At 45.0% G+C, this 13,639-nt stretch overlaps 1 protein-coding gene across 1 annotated transcript in view; it reads left to right on the top strand.

Moving 5' to 3' along the window:
- The window catches only part of bcr (BCR activator of RhoGEF and GTPase), a gene marked incomplete at its 5' end in the record, with an annotated part of 66,852 nt that overhangs the window by 27,213 nt on the left and 26,000 nt on the right, over nt 1–13,639 (top strand). The window contains one exon of the mRNA XM_079290007.1: nt 10,472–10,656. Coding sequence (XP_079146133.1) covers nt 10,472–10,656 — 185 coding nt within the window. The remainder of the gene's footprint in view (nt 1–10,471; nt 10,657–13,639) is intronic.

The following is a 13,639-nucleotide window of genomic DNA, read 5'->3' as shown; positions in this document are numbered from 1 at the left end:
TGTAGCATGAATAACAGCGTCCTCTGCATCTTGACAGGTTACCTAATCACAAATGAAATGCTCTTCCTGTTGGCTGTGGTAACCAAGGCAACAGTTCCCCTGGAGATTTGCTTTGGCAAACCTTTATGGTCCGTGTAGCAAAGTCCTAACGCGTGTCCCCTGAACAGCTCCCGGCATAAAGCAGCGGTTTATTGCCCTGAGCAGCGATGATGCCGCGGCTTGTGTTTGACCAGAGATGAGGCAGATTGGGGCCTTTTGTGCTCGTTCTGCTGTGTGCTGATGATAAGCGCCACCGCAGGCTGTAATGTCTGAGCCGGGAGCCGTGGGAGAGGGAACAAGGTTAAGGTAAACTGAGTGTAGCCACCCCAACCCCACTAATGTCACATGCAGGAAAAACATCAGTCTAAAGAAGTACAGTTTGTTCAAAATACTATCCCGCTGTATCTCAAATGAGCAAATTATCAGCAGCTTGTATCAGATCATGTATGTAGCTTCACACTGTCATGCTGATTGGATGTCATATTGAAAGCCAGTTGTATGGGCGATATGAAGCAAACGGCAGTGTATTATAGAGGCCAAAAGTTCAGTCGTGTGGCAGAAAGGTTGAGCAGGAGTTCTGAGGGTTTGACTTGGTTTCTCCGAGACAATCTGAGCAGCAACGGCAGCAGGAGTGCAACATTACCTGCGTTACAGGACCCCGGGGATTGTAATGGGGATGGCGTAAGCCTCAGAGACGACGTAATGGCAGGAACACACACTCGCTGAACGGCCACCCACTGTATGAAGTGCATAAAATGATTGGATGCTGTGTCAAGCAGCGTAGTTGGAAGAACATTATGGGGAAGAAGCCACTCCCTCCAGCCGGCTGATGCTAGTTTGGCATCAGCTGCCAGACTATAGTCCCATTATACAGGATTCTTGCAGCTCTGCACCACCTATACTGTACATAGTCCCATAACCATAGAACTGCAGTAAGTAATAGAAAGTGTGACACATGAGCTCCTGGGGAACTACGGTAACAAAGCCTTTTAATGACGTGGTCTTGGTCTGTTGTTTCATGGTGAACGCAACCGCCAGTGGTGGAGGAAGTACGGTACTCAGATCTTTCACTGAAATAGAAGTAGCAATACCACAGCGTAGAAATACCATGTTACAAGTAAAAGCCATGCAGTCCATTATTTTACTCAAGTAAAAGTCCATATATTGGCATCAACATCTATTTATGGTACCAAAAGTAAATGTAGAACTTCTACAGGAGCGCACAGAGGATCCAATTGTATGAATGAAGCAGTCACCAGATTGTTACATTGTATTACCGGTAGTTATTGTTGAGTGCTATTTTCTAAGTAATCCATGAGAAGTGGATAGCACACTCAGTAGTAGTTGCTTTAACACAAGTACTATTACAGGTGTGTGTGGATCTGAGAATCTTGTGGTATATAAACTGAAAAGACGTGTCAATAGTCATTAGACCCCCGTGGAACCTCGGTCTGCCACACGGATAATTTACCTTTATTTTAATTTACCTTTATTTGCGGAATATTGTGGCCTGTCATCGATTATTGCTCAATGATTCATCTTTGCTGTCAGCATAAAGTCTCCAACCGGATTCAAATGGCAAGTTGTGGCGCTGCACTCATCGCTCATCAGCGATAGCTTCAAAGTGTCAAATCCTCCATCACGTTGCAGACACTGACGTGGAACAGTCACTCCGTCCGTTTGTCTTCTGTTTCCACATCATGAGTCAGACCGGATGAAATGAAACAGGAGCAACACTCGACTGTCATTCCTCTCTTCATTCGACTACAACAAAGCCAAACGAACTGTGGAGAATAGATGACGCTCGATGTACGCTTCAGGGTGAGATCAATAGACGGATGAGATTTAGTGAAACGTGGTGCGTTTTTGAATAAAAGACGACCGTTTATCAAAGGAGTAGCTGACTTTCAGTTTGGTCTTTCTGGAAGCACTTATGGAAACCAAATAATTCACAGCCTTCCAGCTTCCTCTTCACGTCATGTCGTGTATCATAATACCGCCTCAGCAGCACGACACCCACAGTGTATGGCTTCATCCAGCTTTCAGGATTTCAAGACATAACAGTGTTTCTAAGGGGCGGTATGGATAAGGATCAGGGTCCATTCCCTAGCTAGTGATTGTATTGATTGAAGTAGTAATACTCTTTGTTAATTTGATTTCAGCTCCCCTGCTCGAGGCATAGATGAATACACAAAGACATAGTGACAGAGAACCCATGTGACCTTTGTCCCTCCTTCTCCAATGCGTTAACCTCTGACCTCCAACCTTTGCTCTGCGTGGGGCCTTGAGTGCCTCCACCCTCCAGCAACACACACGTAACACTTAACACCTGTGATTGTGCGATCATATTTTGTTGTGCCGGATATTCATATGTTGTCTTTTTAGTAGCCCCGCTAGCGGCAGGGCTCTGTAGGTGGCTATGTTGGTCAGTCTGCCACTTTGGTCCAGACTAAAATATCTCAACAACTACTGAATGTGTTTCCATGAGATTGTGGACATATATTTATTATTTATGGTCCCCAGAGGATGAATCCTGATGGCTTTGATGATCCTCAGCCACTGCTGTACTTTGTATTCAGCGCTAATTAGCAAATGTTAGCATGCTAACATGTTACACTAAGATGGTAAACGACTGCTTTCTGGTCAGGTTCCCATGTGAATTGCTTAGTCACACGTGTTTAGCTTCTGCTAGAAAGTTGATCCAGAATTTACCAGATGTGAAAGGAGTTGTCAACATACGCAATGGCTGCGGCGCTCATGATGCACTAAACAGAGTGTCAGAGGGCTGAGGTCTGCCCTCGAGATTTACAGCCGTGGTGAGACGGCAGAGCGCCTCCTGCAAAGGTCAACGTGGAAGGGAAATGAGAGGAAAGCAGAGAGACGCAACAAAGGGCGAGACACACTGAGGAAAGGTAGTATTTAAGAAGAAGTTTAGAGAAAGAAAGATGGAAAGGAAAGAGCAGAGTGCAGACAGGAATGTGCTATTCTTGTTTTTACCTTCAAGACGCATGCACATACTGTAAATACCACTAAAGACCCTCCATTTGCTGAGTTAACAACCTAAAAGCCAAGCATCTTCCACTTTTCGTCACACATTACCATCTTTTCCTGTAGAAACCGCAGTCTAATGAGCGCCGTCCACGTTTCAGAGCGGAGACGCTAATTTAGCATGCTGTATTATTAATCACAGTCTCAGCGTGATTCTGCAGCAATTTGAACGCTTATTTCCCCCATGATGCTTTGGGGGGGTCTCTTCGCTAATGAGTCTAACGGTTGACAGAGACGACACGACAGGCGCTTGATGAATCAAAGGTTTGTCTGGCAGGATGAGGGTATAGTGGTGTGTGTGTGTGTGTGTGTGTGGTTGAGCATATGCCCACTAAGACAGGAGAGCGCTCTCCTTGAAAGTCTTGTGTGATGAAAGGAGGCGGTGGCGGGAAGGAGAGAGAGAATAGAAAAGATGATGACAGAAACAGACGGGGAGAGAAGCGTACAGAGAAGTAAAACACGCAGTGCCGAGGGAAGCTGACACAACGTAAAAGATACGACACGTGGCTGCGCTTGTGTGTGATTGGTTGTGTAATTATCTTTGTGTCCGTGTCTTTAGTTCGACTGTAATTATGTTTATTTTTGGTGTTTCGGTCATTTTCTTCTGTATAAATCTGCCACCTGCTTGCCTGCCTGTCAACTTTTGTCTTCTCCTCACTGTCTCTTTTCATCCGTCTTCCTTTTCATCAAATCTTTTTTTTTCTGTTCTGTTGCTTGTCTCCCTGTTTGTCTCCTCTCCCATATACTTTATACCCGACGTATGACAGTGATGCACTATATCCCCTGGCAGCAAACGCCTGTAAAGCTGCAGACTCAGGAAACACGGAATTTGTTATTTCTTCGGTATTATGTCATTGTAAATTTAATAACTTTGGGTTTTAGACTGTTGGTCGGATGAGACATTTCAAGATGTCTTCTTGTCTCTGGGACATTTGAATGCTTATTTTTCACAATTAAATTACATTTTGTAGAGTGGGTAATTTATATATTAATTTAAAGTTATTAGTTTGTTGATTAATAATCATTTTGACACCATACATGCTTTCACTAACGATTTGCGAGAACTTGCTGATGCTCCTTTGACGATGAATTACCGTAAAAGACTGACGATAGTGAAACACGATTGGCACCGTAGTTGTGGTAATATGTTGTCCGTATTCTGCAGAACTCCAAAGAGAAACTCTCAAGATTGGCAGTTTGACAAAAAAGATTTTAAAAAATCAACACAGCAGAACTAGATATATCGTCTTTTTTAATAATGTAGCTCTTCACTGCCATGATTATTTATTTTTTTGTTTTCAAAACTTTCAGTCTCCCTCTGGAGCCACAGAGGTCTTCATACGACGTGTTCTACATGGGCAGTACAAGGCAATGCAACATTGTTTATTTCCCTGTGGCAGATATCTATGACACGGAGAACATGGCCAAACACCTGTCCCCATGAGTAGTTTAGGCAAACGCACAATCCCACAAATATTTAAACAAAAACTCATAGCACCGTACCGTAAACCGTAGCATTGTGAAGCCACACAGCACCACTGCACACACACACACACGCACACACATGCACACACACACATTCTCATTCCTCTACTCATCTCTCTTCCTCCAGTGGTGTGATTTCAGGCCATGCCCTTTCCTTTTTCTTTCATCGCTGTCCTGCCTCTCATCTCTCCGTCCTGAGACAAAGGGATGATTATATCACTGCAGGGGGCGCTGTTCATTTTTTTAAAGGAGCAGCGCCTCCGACTTGGCCATCCTCCCAGCTTTCAAAGTGAAACCGGCTGCTGCTGCTGCTGGGTCGTTTCCCGCAGAGACTATCAACGCCGAGGCAGAGAGATTACCCCCAGGAAACAAAATTGGTTTATTACGATTTCTTAACTCGAGTGATGTTGATAACGCCAGGAAGCGGGAACAAGGAATTCACCAGCAGCTAGACCGTGATGCGGCCGTGATTGCTGGTTGAAATAGCATTCATGATAAATTGACTAGAATTGGAAAAAAAACAAGATGAGGAAAGTTGCTGCCTTCACTTAGAGGATGTGCAGTCTTGGTCCACTCAAAGGAGCGATAGAAATACCAACAGCATCCAGGGACACATATCCTCTGCATGGATGGTGATTTGTGTTGCCAAAACACACACGTTGCTTGTTACATGTCTTCCAAGGCAGTCGTATCTTTTACAGCAATCCTGTGAAGAACGCCTTTAGGATTCATCTTTATCTCGTGAGAGTCCCAATCTAGAGAGGTTTCTATGAGGGATGCAGAGTACCCACCGTGACCTCAAGTACATGTCGAGAATTCCTCTCAAAACTGTCCCCGTAGTCTCATCTTCTGAGTGGGGGAAAGGTGCCACGCCTCCAGATTTTCATACCTAAAGTGCAGAAATATGAGTACGTCAAAAACAGAGTGACCCGTTCAGACACTCTGCTTCTGCCCTCTAATGACAATGACATTTACCAAATTAACTTCTGTCAAGTGCCCGTGCGGTCGCAGGAGGATTGTGAGCGAAGCGCTGTGTTGGAGTTCATTTGACGGCATGTCTGTCCCCCCCCCCAGCGATGCTGTAGCTGAGCCTTCACTTTAATTTCCACAGCTTTCCTCTTCCGCTCGTGTACCAGCCCCCTCTCTTCTGTGTTAAATTGTCTCTAAATTGGATATTTAAGGGGATGTAGGAACTCAGGGGAAGGGGTGCTCTCTCTTTCGTTTACTCTCCTTGCAGAAACTCTCACCCCACCTCCCTCCCCATCGTAGTTTACACCACTGCATATGTATTTTCACATTGTGAGGGGTAGCAATGAAAAGCAGCAGCGTTGTTTGGGAGACAGGCGTGCATCTTATTTACGGTATCTCCAGTATCCAGACTTGGCCTCTTCAATAAGCTAAGCCTTCCCAAATCCAGCACACTGTATATGAATCAGATTTAGCATGGGGGGGGGGGCATTAAAACACCATTTCATCTCTGATTACATTCGCCTCGCTCATTGAATGGCAGGAATAAGAGAGAGAGTGTAATATTAGGATCCTATGGGGCTGGGTGGGGTTTTAAGGTGAGGGTGCAAATGTAACTGTGTGTGTGTGTGTGTGTGTGTGTGTGTGTGTGTGTGTGTGTGAGAGAGAGAGAGAGAGCCAGAGGTGGGGTTATATCAGCAGTGTTGGGATGACAGGCCTCCTCCTATAAAGGCGTCAGCAGCCGGGGCAGATTTACGACGGCCGTGCTGAGTGGAAAGCGTGATGGGGGATGGAGAGGCAGCTCTCACTATCGAGGATATCTTATGCCTCCTTTGAGAGTCACTCCCTCTCTCCCTCTCTCTCTCTTTCTCTCTCTCTCTCTCCAATTTCATGGCTCTGTGTGTCGCATTGTCTTTGTCTTCTTTCTCTTCGTTGCTATTTATCATCTTATTATTGTAGTTTTTTAATAATAATTTCTGTCTTCACAGTATATCATTTCTTCAATTTGTTTTCTTCTTTCCTGCAGAACCAAACGGAGCATTGCAGGGTTTTAGGCGATAATTGTTTCCTTTGTCTGTTGGCTCTCTTTATCGCAACTCAACTCGGACGAGCCTTTTAATTCCTCGTACCTGTGGGAATGAGTGAGGGTCAGCTCATTTCATCTTTCTTTAGTGCACTTTAGCACCGTTACAGTATGAATATTTGTATCCATTATGGCTGAGAGCAGTCAAAGGAAAGGGCAGAGAGAAGAGGTAGCGTGAATCAAAGAATGAATAGTGACAGAGAGTGTGCCGAGTGGCCTTTAAAAATGCTCAAAATGATGTCTCGTTACAATAAGACAGGTAGTGCGAAAGATATATTTATTGTTCACATTATTATTATTCGATAAAACAGCTAATGAGACTCTTTTAACAGGTTGGGATTCATTTTAAATGCTTCAAAACAATTGCTATTTCCACACCCAAGACTGATCCCTCTATGATGCCTTTTTTTGAAGACTACAAAAATGGTTTCCTCTAAATCTGTCATCAAACAAAAAAGTGATTCGCTTTCTTAGAAAAACAAAAAGATTGGTACCGCTCTCTGTACGATAAATATGCAGCAGACTTGTAAGAAGCGCCCAAACAATCCCTTGATTGTGTGTCGCACACAGAAGTTGTAACGGTTTAACAGTTGAAAGCAGCTCCCATGCAACAATAGATCAGTATCACCTGACACCCTGATACCCGTCCTGCCCCTGATATTGTTTTGGAAAGAGATGTGTTGCCATGGCACCGGAGCACCAGCTGTTCCCAGTTTGATTGTAGTTTTCCACCTGCAGCAGGAAAAGAGACCTGTTCCCCCTCCCACTGTTTCCATGTAAACATTTTACAGGAATGTGTGTGTGTGTGTGTGTGTGTGTGTGTGTGTGTGTGTGTGTGTGTGTGTGTGTGTGTGTGTGTGTGTGTGTGTGTGTGTGTGTGTGTGTGTGTGTGTGTGTGTGTGTGTGTGTGTGTGTGTGTGTGTGTGTGTGTGTGTGTGTGTGTGTGTGTGTGTGTGTTTTATGTCTGGTGCAGATTTTGGTTGCTTGACTTTGCCAATAGCTCCAGGAAGATATCAATGGGTGGACTGTGTTTTGGAGAATGATATATTAGGCGCTACTCTGTGTGTTAGTGTGTGTGTGTGTGTGTGCTTATGTGTTAGCGTTTTGCAGTTTATCATTTTCCTGATCAGGAATTGTTTGGGGGGGGGGGAACAAGAGAGGAGGGAGAAGTGAGGCAGCTCAGAGCAGGAAGAGGAAGACGCAGACCTGTGAGCAGCATGAGGATGAAGAGGCCAGCTGTGGAGGCCCCACATCAGCGGAGACACAAGCGATCTGTTCGCAAGAAGGATAGAGAGAAGAGACGGCGAAAGATAGAGAAAGAAGCAGTTCGACATCTGCGGCGATGCAGGGGCTGACCAACAAAGAGCGTGAGAGTCAGAGGGAGAGAAACTGACTGCGGGCTGCGTTAGAAGCAGCGTCTGGGCCGAGATGAGGTCACACGTGGTCAGACTGAAGCCCAGTGTTTGAAGACCACGGGCTATAGTGACCCATTAACAGACTCGTAAAGCTCAGCCCCTCCCCCACTGGAAACTGCTGGTTTGAAGATATACATACCAGGCAAGCAGACTAGTAAGGGTCTGAACCGTTTTTAATGTGGTGGTCATTCCTTTATGAATCGTTAATTAGTTTATCGGTTAAAAAACAACAACTCTGGATTGTCTGGATTTCCCAGAAGACACACCGTTTAGTTCGATTCAGGGCTGCTGTGATTCATTTGGCATTTTGTAGATTTTATCTACAGTTTATCATTATTATTCATGACTGTGGTTTTGTGGTTCTGTGACTGTGCCCCCCCCCCCCCCCTTTTGTAACCAAGAGGGTGTTACAGTCTAAAAAATGTTGTTTGGGTGCTCAATATTTCTGGCCTCAGGGTTGTGTGGGCACCACAGAAACACACACACACACATATGCACACACACATTTATGCACACACACACACACAACCTCAGTGTGTTTCTAGTGACAGCATTTTTCCAAAACAAGTTGGTAGGAAGATTAAAATAAGTCAGCTGGAGATGTTACGCTGCCAACATGAATACACAGAGGTGGGGTTGGCAAACAAGAAAAAGAAAAACATGCCAGGATGCCTCTCACTCATTTCCCACTTGGTGTTTTCCACATCTGTATTTTAAGACAAGCAGTGAATCAGACCTCAACATGTGCATTGTCTTTTTGCTTGCATGTTGTCTTCTGAATGTTTGTAGTTTCCTAAATGTTAGATCTGGTAACTCAGTGACCCTTACTGGCCTCCTACAGGCTGAATGTTTATGCATGTGATTAGTAAATACATCAAATCCAACCCCAAAATCATACCGCAGCGCAAGTTAGTCATCACACAAGTTAAAAAAAAAAAAAAAAAGGTCCAGCAAAGAAAAGACTGGAGGAGAAGATGAATGTTTAGGAACACAACAATATGAGAATGAAATTCACAAGTAACAGCATATGTGCACGGGGTTGCAAAATAACAGCAGTGACACACACTAAGACTAAAAATGAATGAAGAATGTGTAACACACACACACACACACAGAGCCTCTATGTTGGTCTTTGGATGCCGTTGGTCGAAGCAGGCGCAGTGGGCAGCACCCGCCCACAGGCAGTAGCGAGTACACAGAGTGAGCGGTGGGTGGGCTGAAGGTCAGACGGGCCCTGAACACACCATCATTGTTCTTTCTATCTCTTTCCCTCTTTCTTTTTTTTCTCGACGCTCTGACCTGTGACTTTAAGAGCGTATGTCTGTGTATGTGCTGGTGGCGGACAAAAAAATGAATCAGTGACTAACTACATGTTAGCTGAATGTGTTCTACAGCTGCAGAATACTTCTTATTATTTGAACTGGTGTGTATTCTACATGTTTTGATGTTTGCCTGCGAGTCTAGAAAGTGCTGTTGCGGGTTATTAGTCTGAGTCAGCACAGAGGAGGCCTGGCCAGCTCTCTCAGAAGTTCAGCTCTGTTGAATGTAGGAGTGGGAGGAGATGAGCAAAAGGTCTTCTGTGACATTCAGAGATGCTTGACGTCTTCCCCTCAGCACCAGATTCCCCGAACCACTGACTGCCCTCTCTCCTCCCGGAAGGCGAACCATTTGAAATTACAAAAACGTGTCGAGTGGAAGCCACAGCTTGAACGCATCGCCTCACTGAGTGTGATGTCGTAAAACAAGGTATTTTCCAGTCAAATTGTAGAATGCGTCCAGCTCACTGACATTTTGTTTCAAGCTCTTTCTCTCCCACCTCTCCTCGTAAAGGGCAGCGCGGGTAATTACACTCGAAGCCACTCTGTGCTGGCTGAGCTGTTGTTCCTACAGAGAAAGTGATAGCGGCCACCGCGGAAGCAGGTCGGAGGGAGGCGGCTGGAAATTTCCCCGGAGACGCTGCACTCGGTGTTGAAATTACTTCACCCTTGACCCCAGTTTGTAGTCGGCCTCTTCGAGTGCTTTCTCCACGAGCTTTGTGTTTGTATCTGAGTGCATGAACAAAGATGCAGAGGGGAACTCATTTTGTGTGCCCCAGTTTCTAGAATCGCGTTAATTAGTGTTTGGAAAATTAACTCCTCACCTTCTGTGTGCAGAATCTACCCAGTGTGCTTTCTAAAGGCACAGGCAACTTTAATGGACCTTTGGTTGGATTGAGGCTTTCTAAAGTTGTGTTTCTTAAAAGAAATGATGGTGTTTGCGTCTCCAAATGTCAGTTGTTTAGCTCCCTACCTTTGTCCCTTTCACGACTGAGTGCAGAAAGCTTGAATTGCATTCATTTGGTGATTTGCAAAAGATGTCTAGATGTCTGCGTGAAAAGTGGTTGAAAGAATGTTTAAGGTGCCAACTTAAGGTTGTGTTTTCTCCCCCGTCACAGATGGTCATTTCACGGGGACGCCTCCCACGTACGGTTACGATGCAGACCGCGCAGAGGAGCAGCGGCGGCACCACGACATCCTGCCGTACATCGACGACTCGCCGTCGTCTTCTCCGCACCTCAGCTCCAAGAGCCGCAGCAGTCGGGACACCCTCTCCTCCGGATCCTTAGAGTCCTCCAAGTCGGTGAGTACGCTGTGCTGTCCAACCATCTCCTACTGCTGGACGTTGCATCCGGCCAATTTTATCAACAGTTTTTTTTTTTCGGAAATGTACTGAAAATTTAGTTCAACTTAATATTCACGATTTTTCTTTTACTATTGTTTCAAAGTGTAATACCACATGCATGTGCAAGCCTACAAACGTGGCTGGAATTACTCTTCAATGGCCAATAGTTTTGTAGTTTGACCTCAATACAGCACAGGAAGTGGGCTAAATATATTCATTGAGCAATCCCAATGCGTCAACAATCTGTCAGTTGATGAGAAAATCTAAATCTACCGTTTGAGGGGATGGATAAAGGACAATATCGCCTGCCTCATAACCCCCCAGGGAAGAAACTCATCCCCCTTAAGAGTCTGGCTTTTTCTCATCCAGGGTATTAGGCAGAATTACCTATCACCTCTATCACCTCTATCACCCCTCTATTAACCCTCCCTCCTTTACTCTTTCTTGCCTGCGAAGAGAAAACCAGTGATCTATGACGTCTGCTGCTATCGAAGGTTACCATGGAGAGGATACACACGAATGCTACACACACGCGCACACACACACACACACGTAGACACACAAAACTGTAGTGTCAGCAACGATGAGAATGAACATGGATGCTACCGACAGAATCTATTCAAGCATTTACCCATTCCTTCTTGCACTGAAGAATTTGTGAGTAGCAGCATACGAACATGCTCGAGCCGTATGTTTGATTTGGACAGAGAGGTATTTTGGGAGAATGTAATAGGCTAATACTGCCGCTCTCCACTGTGCCCTTGGAGGAAGTAATCGCATCAGTGTTCATGGAGCAGTATCACTCCGCCCCCTCAGTCTTTGCTCCACTCGTCTTATCTGATTTATAGCTTGAATCTGCCAATAAATGATGACTCCCTTGACTGCATCCAACCTTTGAACGAACCCTGATCTTGGATTTTAATTTATACACACGCTTTTAGGTTGCACAAGCCAATGGCTTCTTTTACAGAAATGCACACGTCCTCTTCTCTCAGCAAGAATGTTAAACTCACATTGAAGATGATTTGAAGGGCAGAATCCTGGAGGAAAACTGGACGCTGTGTGTGTTTAGGGTTAACACCATCGGATGGCCAGTTAAATACTCAACAGCCAAACAACAATCGTCCCTCAAAACAACTTCTCCACGCAGACAGACATGCTTTCAAAAACCGCCATGAAAACGGAGTTACCAGCATCCTTGAGTTGCCCTTCACACATCACCCCAGTCTGCTTCTCCAATCGATGAGTCAGAGCCCGGACAATCTCTGATTGGCTGCTGGTTTTATGATGTCACTGTGATGAGTCATCACATACTGCTGATTTAATCTTCTCTCATATCCGGAATCTTTGCAGGGAAGAGGGAAACGAGTGGGGTCACTGATCAGAACAACGAGAGAGAGAGAGAGAGAGAGAGAGAGAGAGAGAGAGAGAGAGAGAGAGAGAGAGAGAGAGAGAGAGAGAGAGAGAGAGAGAGAGAGAGAGAGAGAGAGAGAGAGAGAGAGAGAGAGAGAGAGAGAGAGAGAGAGAGAGAGAGATGGGGAACGACATGCAACAAAGGTACTTGGCTGGATTCACATCAAGGACATTGCAGTTTATGGTTAGTGGTCTCCGGAGCACCCCCAGAATTCCTTTTAAGCCATAAACCCTTTTCTCTGTTCCTGTAGATTACACATTTTATATTTATTCATCTAAATCCTCCACACATATATACTGTATTATAATTATACTAGAATGCTCCCTCACCCTGTCTGACATCACACCTCGATGCCGAGACCTGAAGGGGGAGGTCATTTCCTACTGGACCAGCGCAAAACCTCTAGAAGACTCGGTAGAATTGGAGGCGTGGAAAGAATGAAATCTCCTTTAATATTATCCATCACATCTGTAATGAAAATAGCAACGGCATGATGTGATGCTGTATTGCAAATAGCCGATCAAAAAAAAAAAAAAGAAGACCTGCAGACACCAACTCTGTCAACGTCTATCACTGCTGTGCAATTTAAATAAGCAGTTAAAAAGAACCTCCTGCAAGCACTGGGTAACTCTAAGACAACCCCATTACTTAGCAGACATGTGGAGATGGGAAACAATCACATTAGACCCTTCAGAAAGCGAGGGATGGCAGAACAGGATGCTAAAGAGATTAGAGTGTGAAAAATGAGAACGCTTAATAAAGTGTGTAACAGGGGCGTGCATTGACGCTCACTTCCTCCATCTCTAACCTGCTCTGAAAGTTTATTAGAGCTGACATGGGAAAGACATGGAGAGATATGGGGAATCATGTTAGAACCGCAACTGCTGCTGGGTTTTTATCTGCGCCTCCTGAGCTACGTCTGCTCGCTCGGCAAATAAACACTGTTTGTATTTATTCTCATGTATCTCCCACGAACATCATCCACCATGCATAAACAAATCAGAAGCAAGTCAGAACTCCTGAATCATCCAGAGCCACCACTACGGGGCTCAAATGTGAAATATTAGGCTTCCGTTGACTCTGTTGCACATACCAGATGTGAAAACATAGAGACACCAACCCAAATACACCTCGAGCAGGAAGAGTGTGTCTTATTTTATAACCAAAAAAGGCAGACACCCCTTTTAGTCTGAACCCAGAGACGGGCTCATTAGTTGCTACGGCGATGAATAAAAGACGATATGTCTGTAGAAGTGGGTACTTCCTCGGGGGGTCTGAAGCGATGAATAAACACTTTCATCTCACCTCCGCTAGTTCAGTAACACGCGGCTGGATTGTTGAAGTTTTCCCCCTTGTGATTTGCTTCAAATATTCTTGATGCTGTAAAATGGACCCCCGTGTTTCTCATGCCTATTTTACCATCGGGCGTATCCTGCGAGGCTAAAGTCAGATAGCTCATGCCGATACTTGTAGCTCAGCAATGATTTATTCATTTTTCATGAACTCACAAACACTCGGGGGCTCCGT

Source organism: Melanostigma gelatinosum (assembly GCF_949748355.1).
Source record: "Melanostigma gelatinosum genome assembly, chromosome: 18".
NCBI classification, from domain to species: domain Eukaryota; kingdom Metazoa; phylum Chordata; class Actinopteri; order Perciformes; family Zoarcidae; genus Melanostigma; species Melanostigma gelatinosum.
This window is presented reverse-complemented; position numbering and strand designations above follow the sequence as displayed.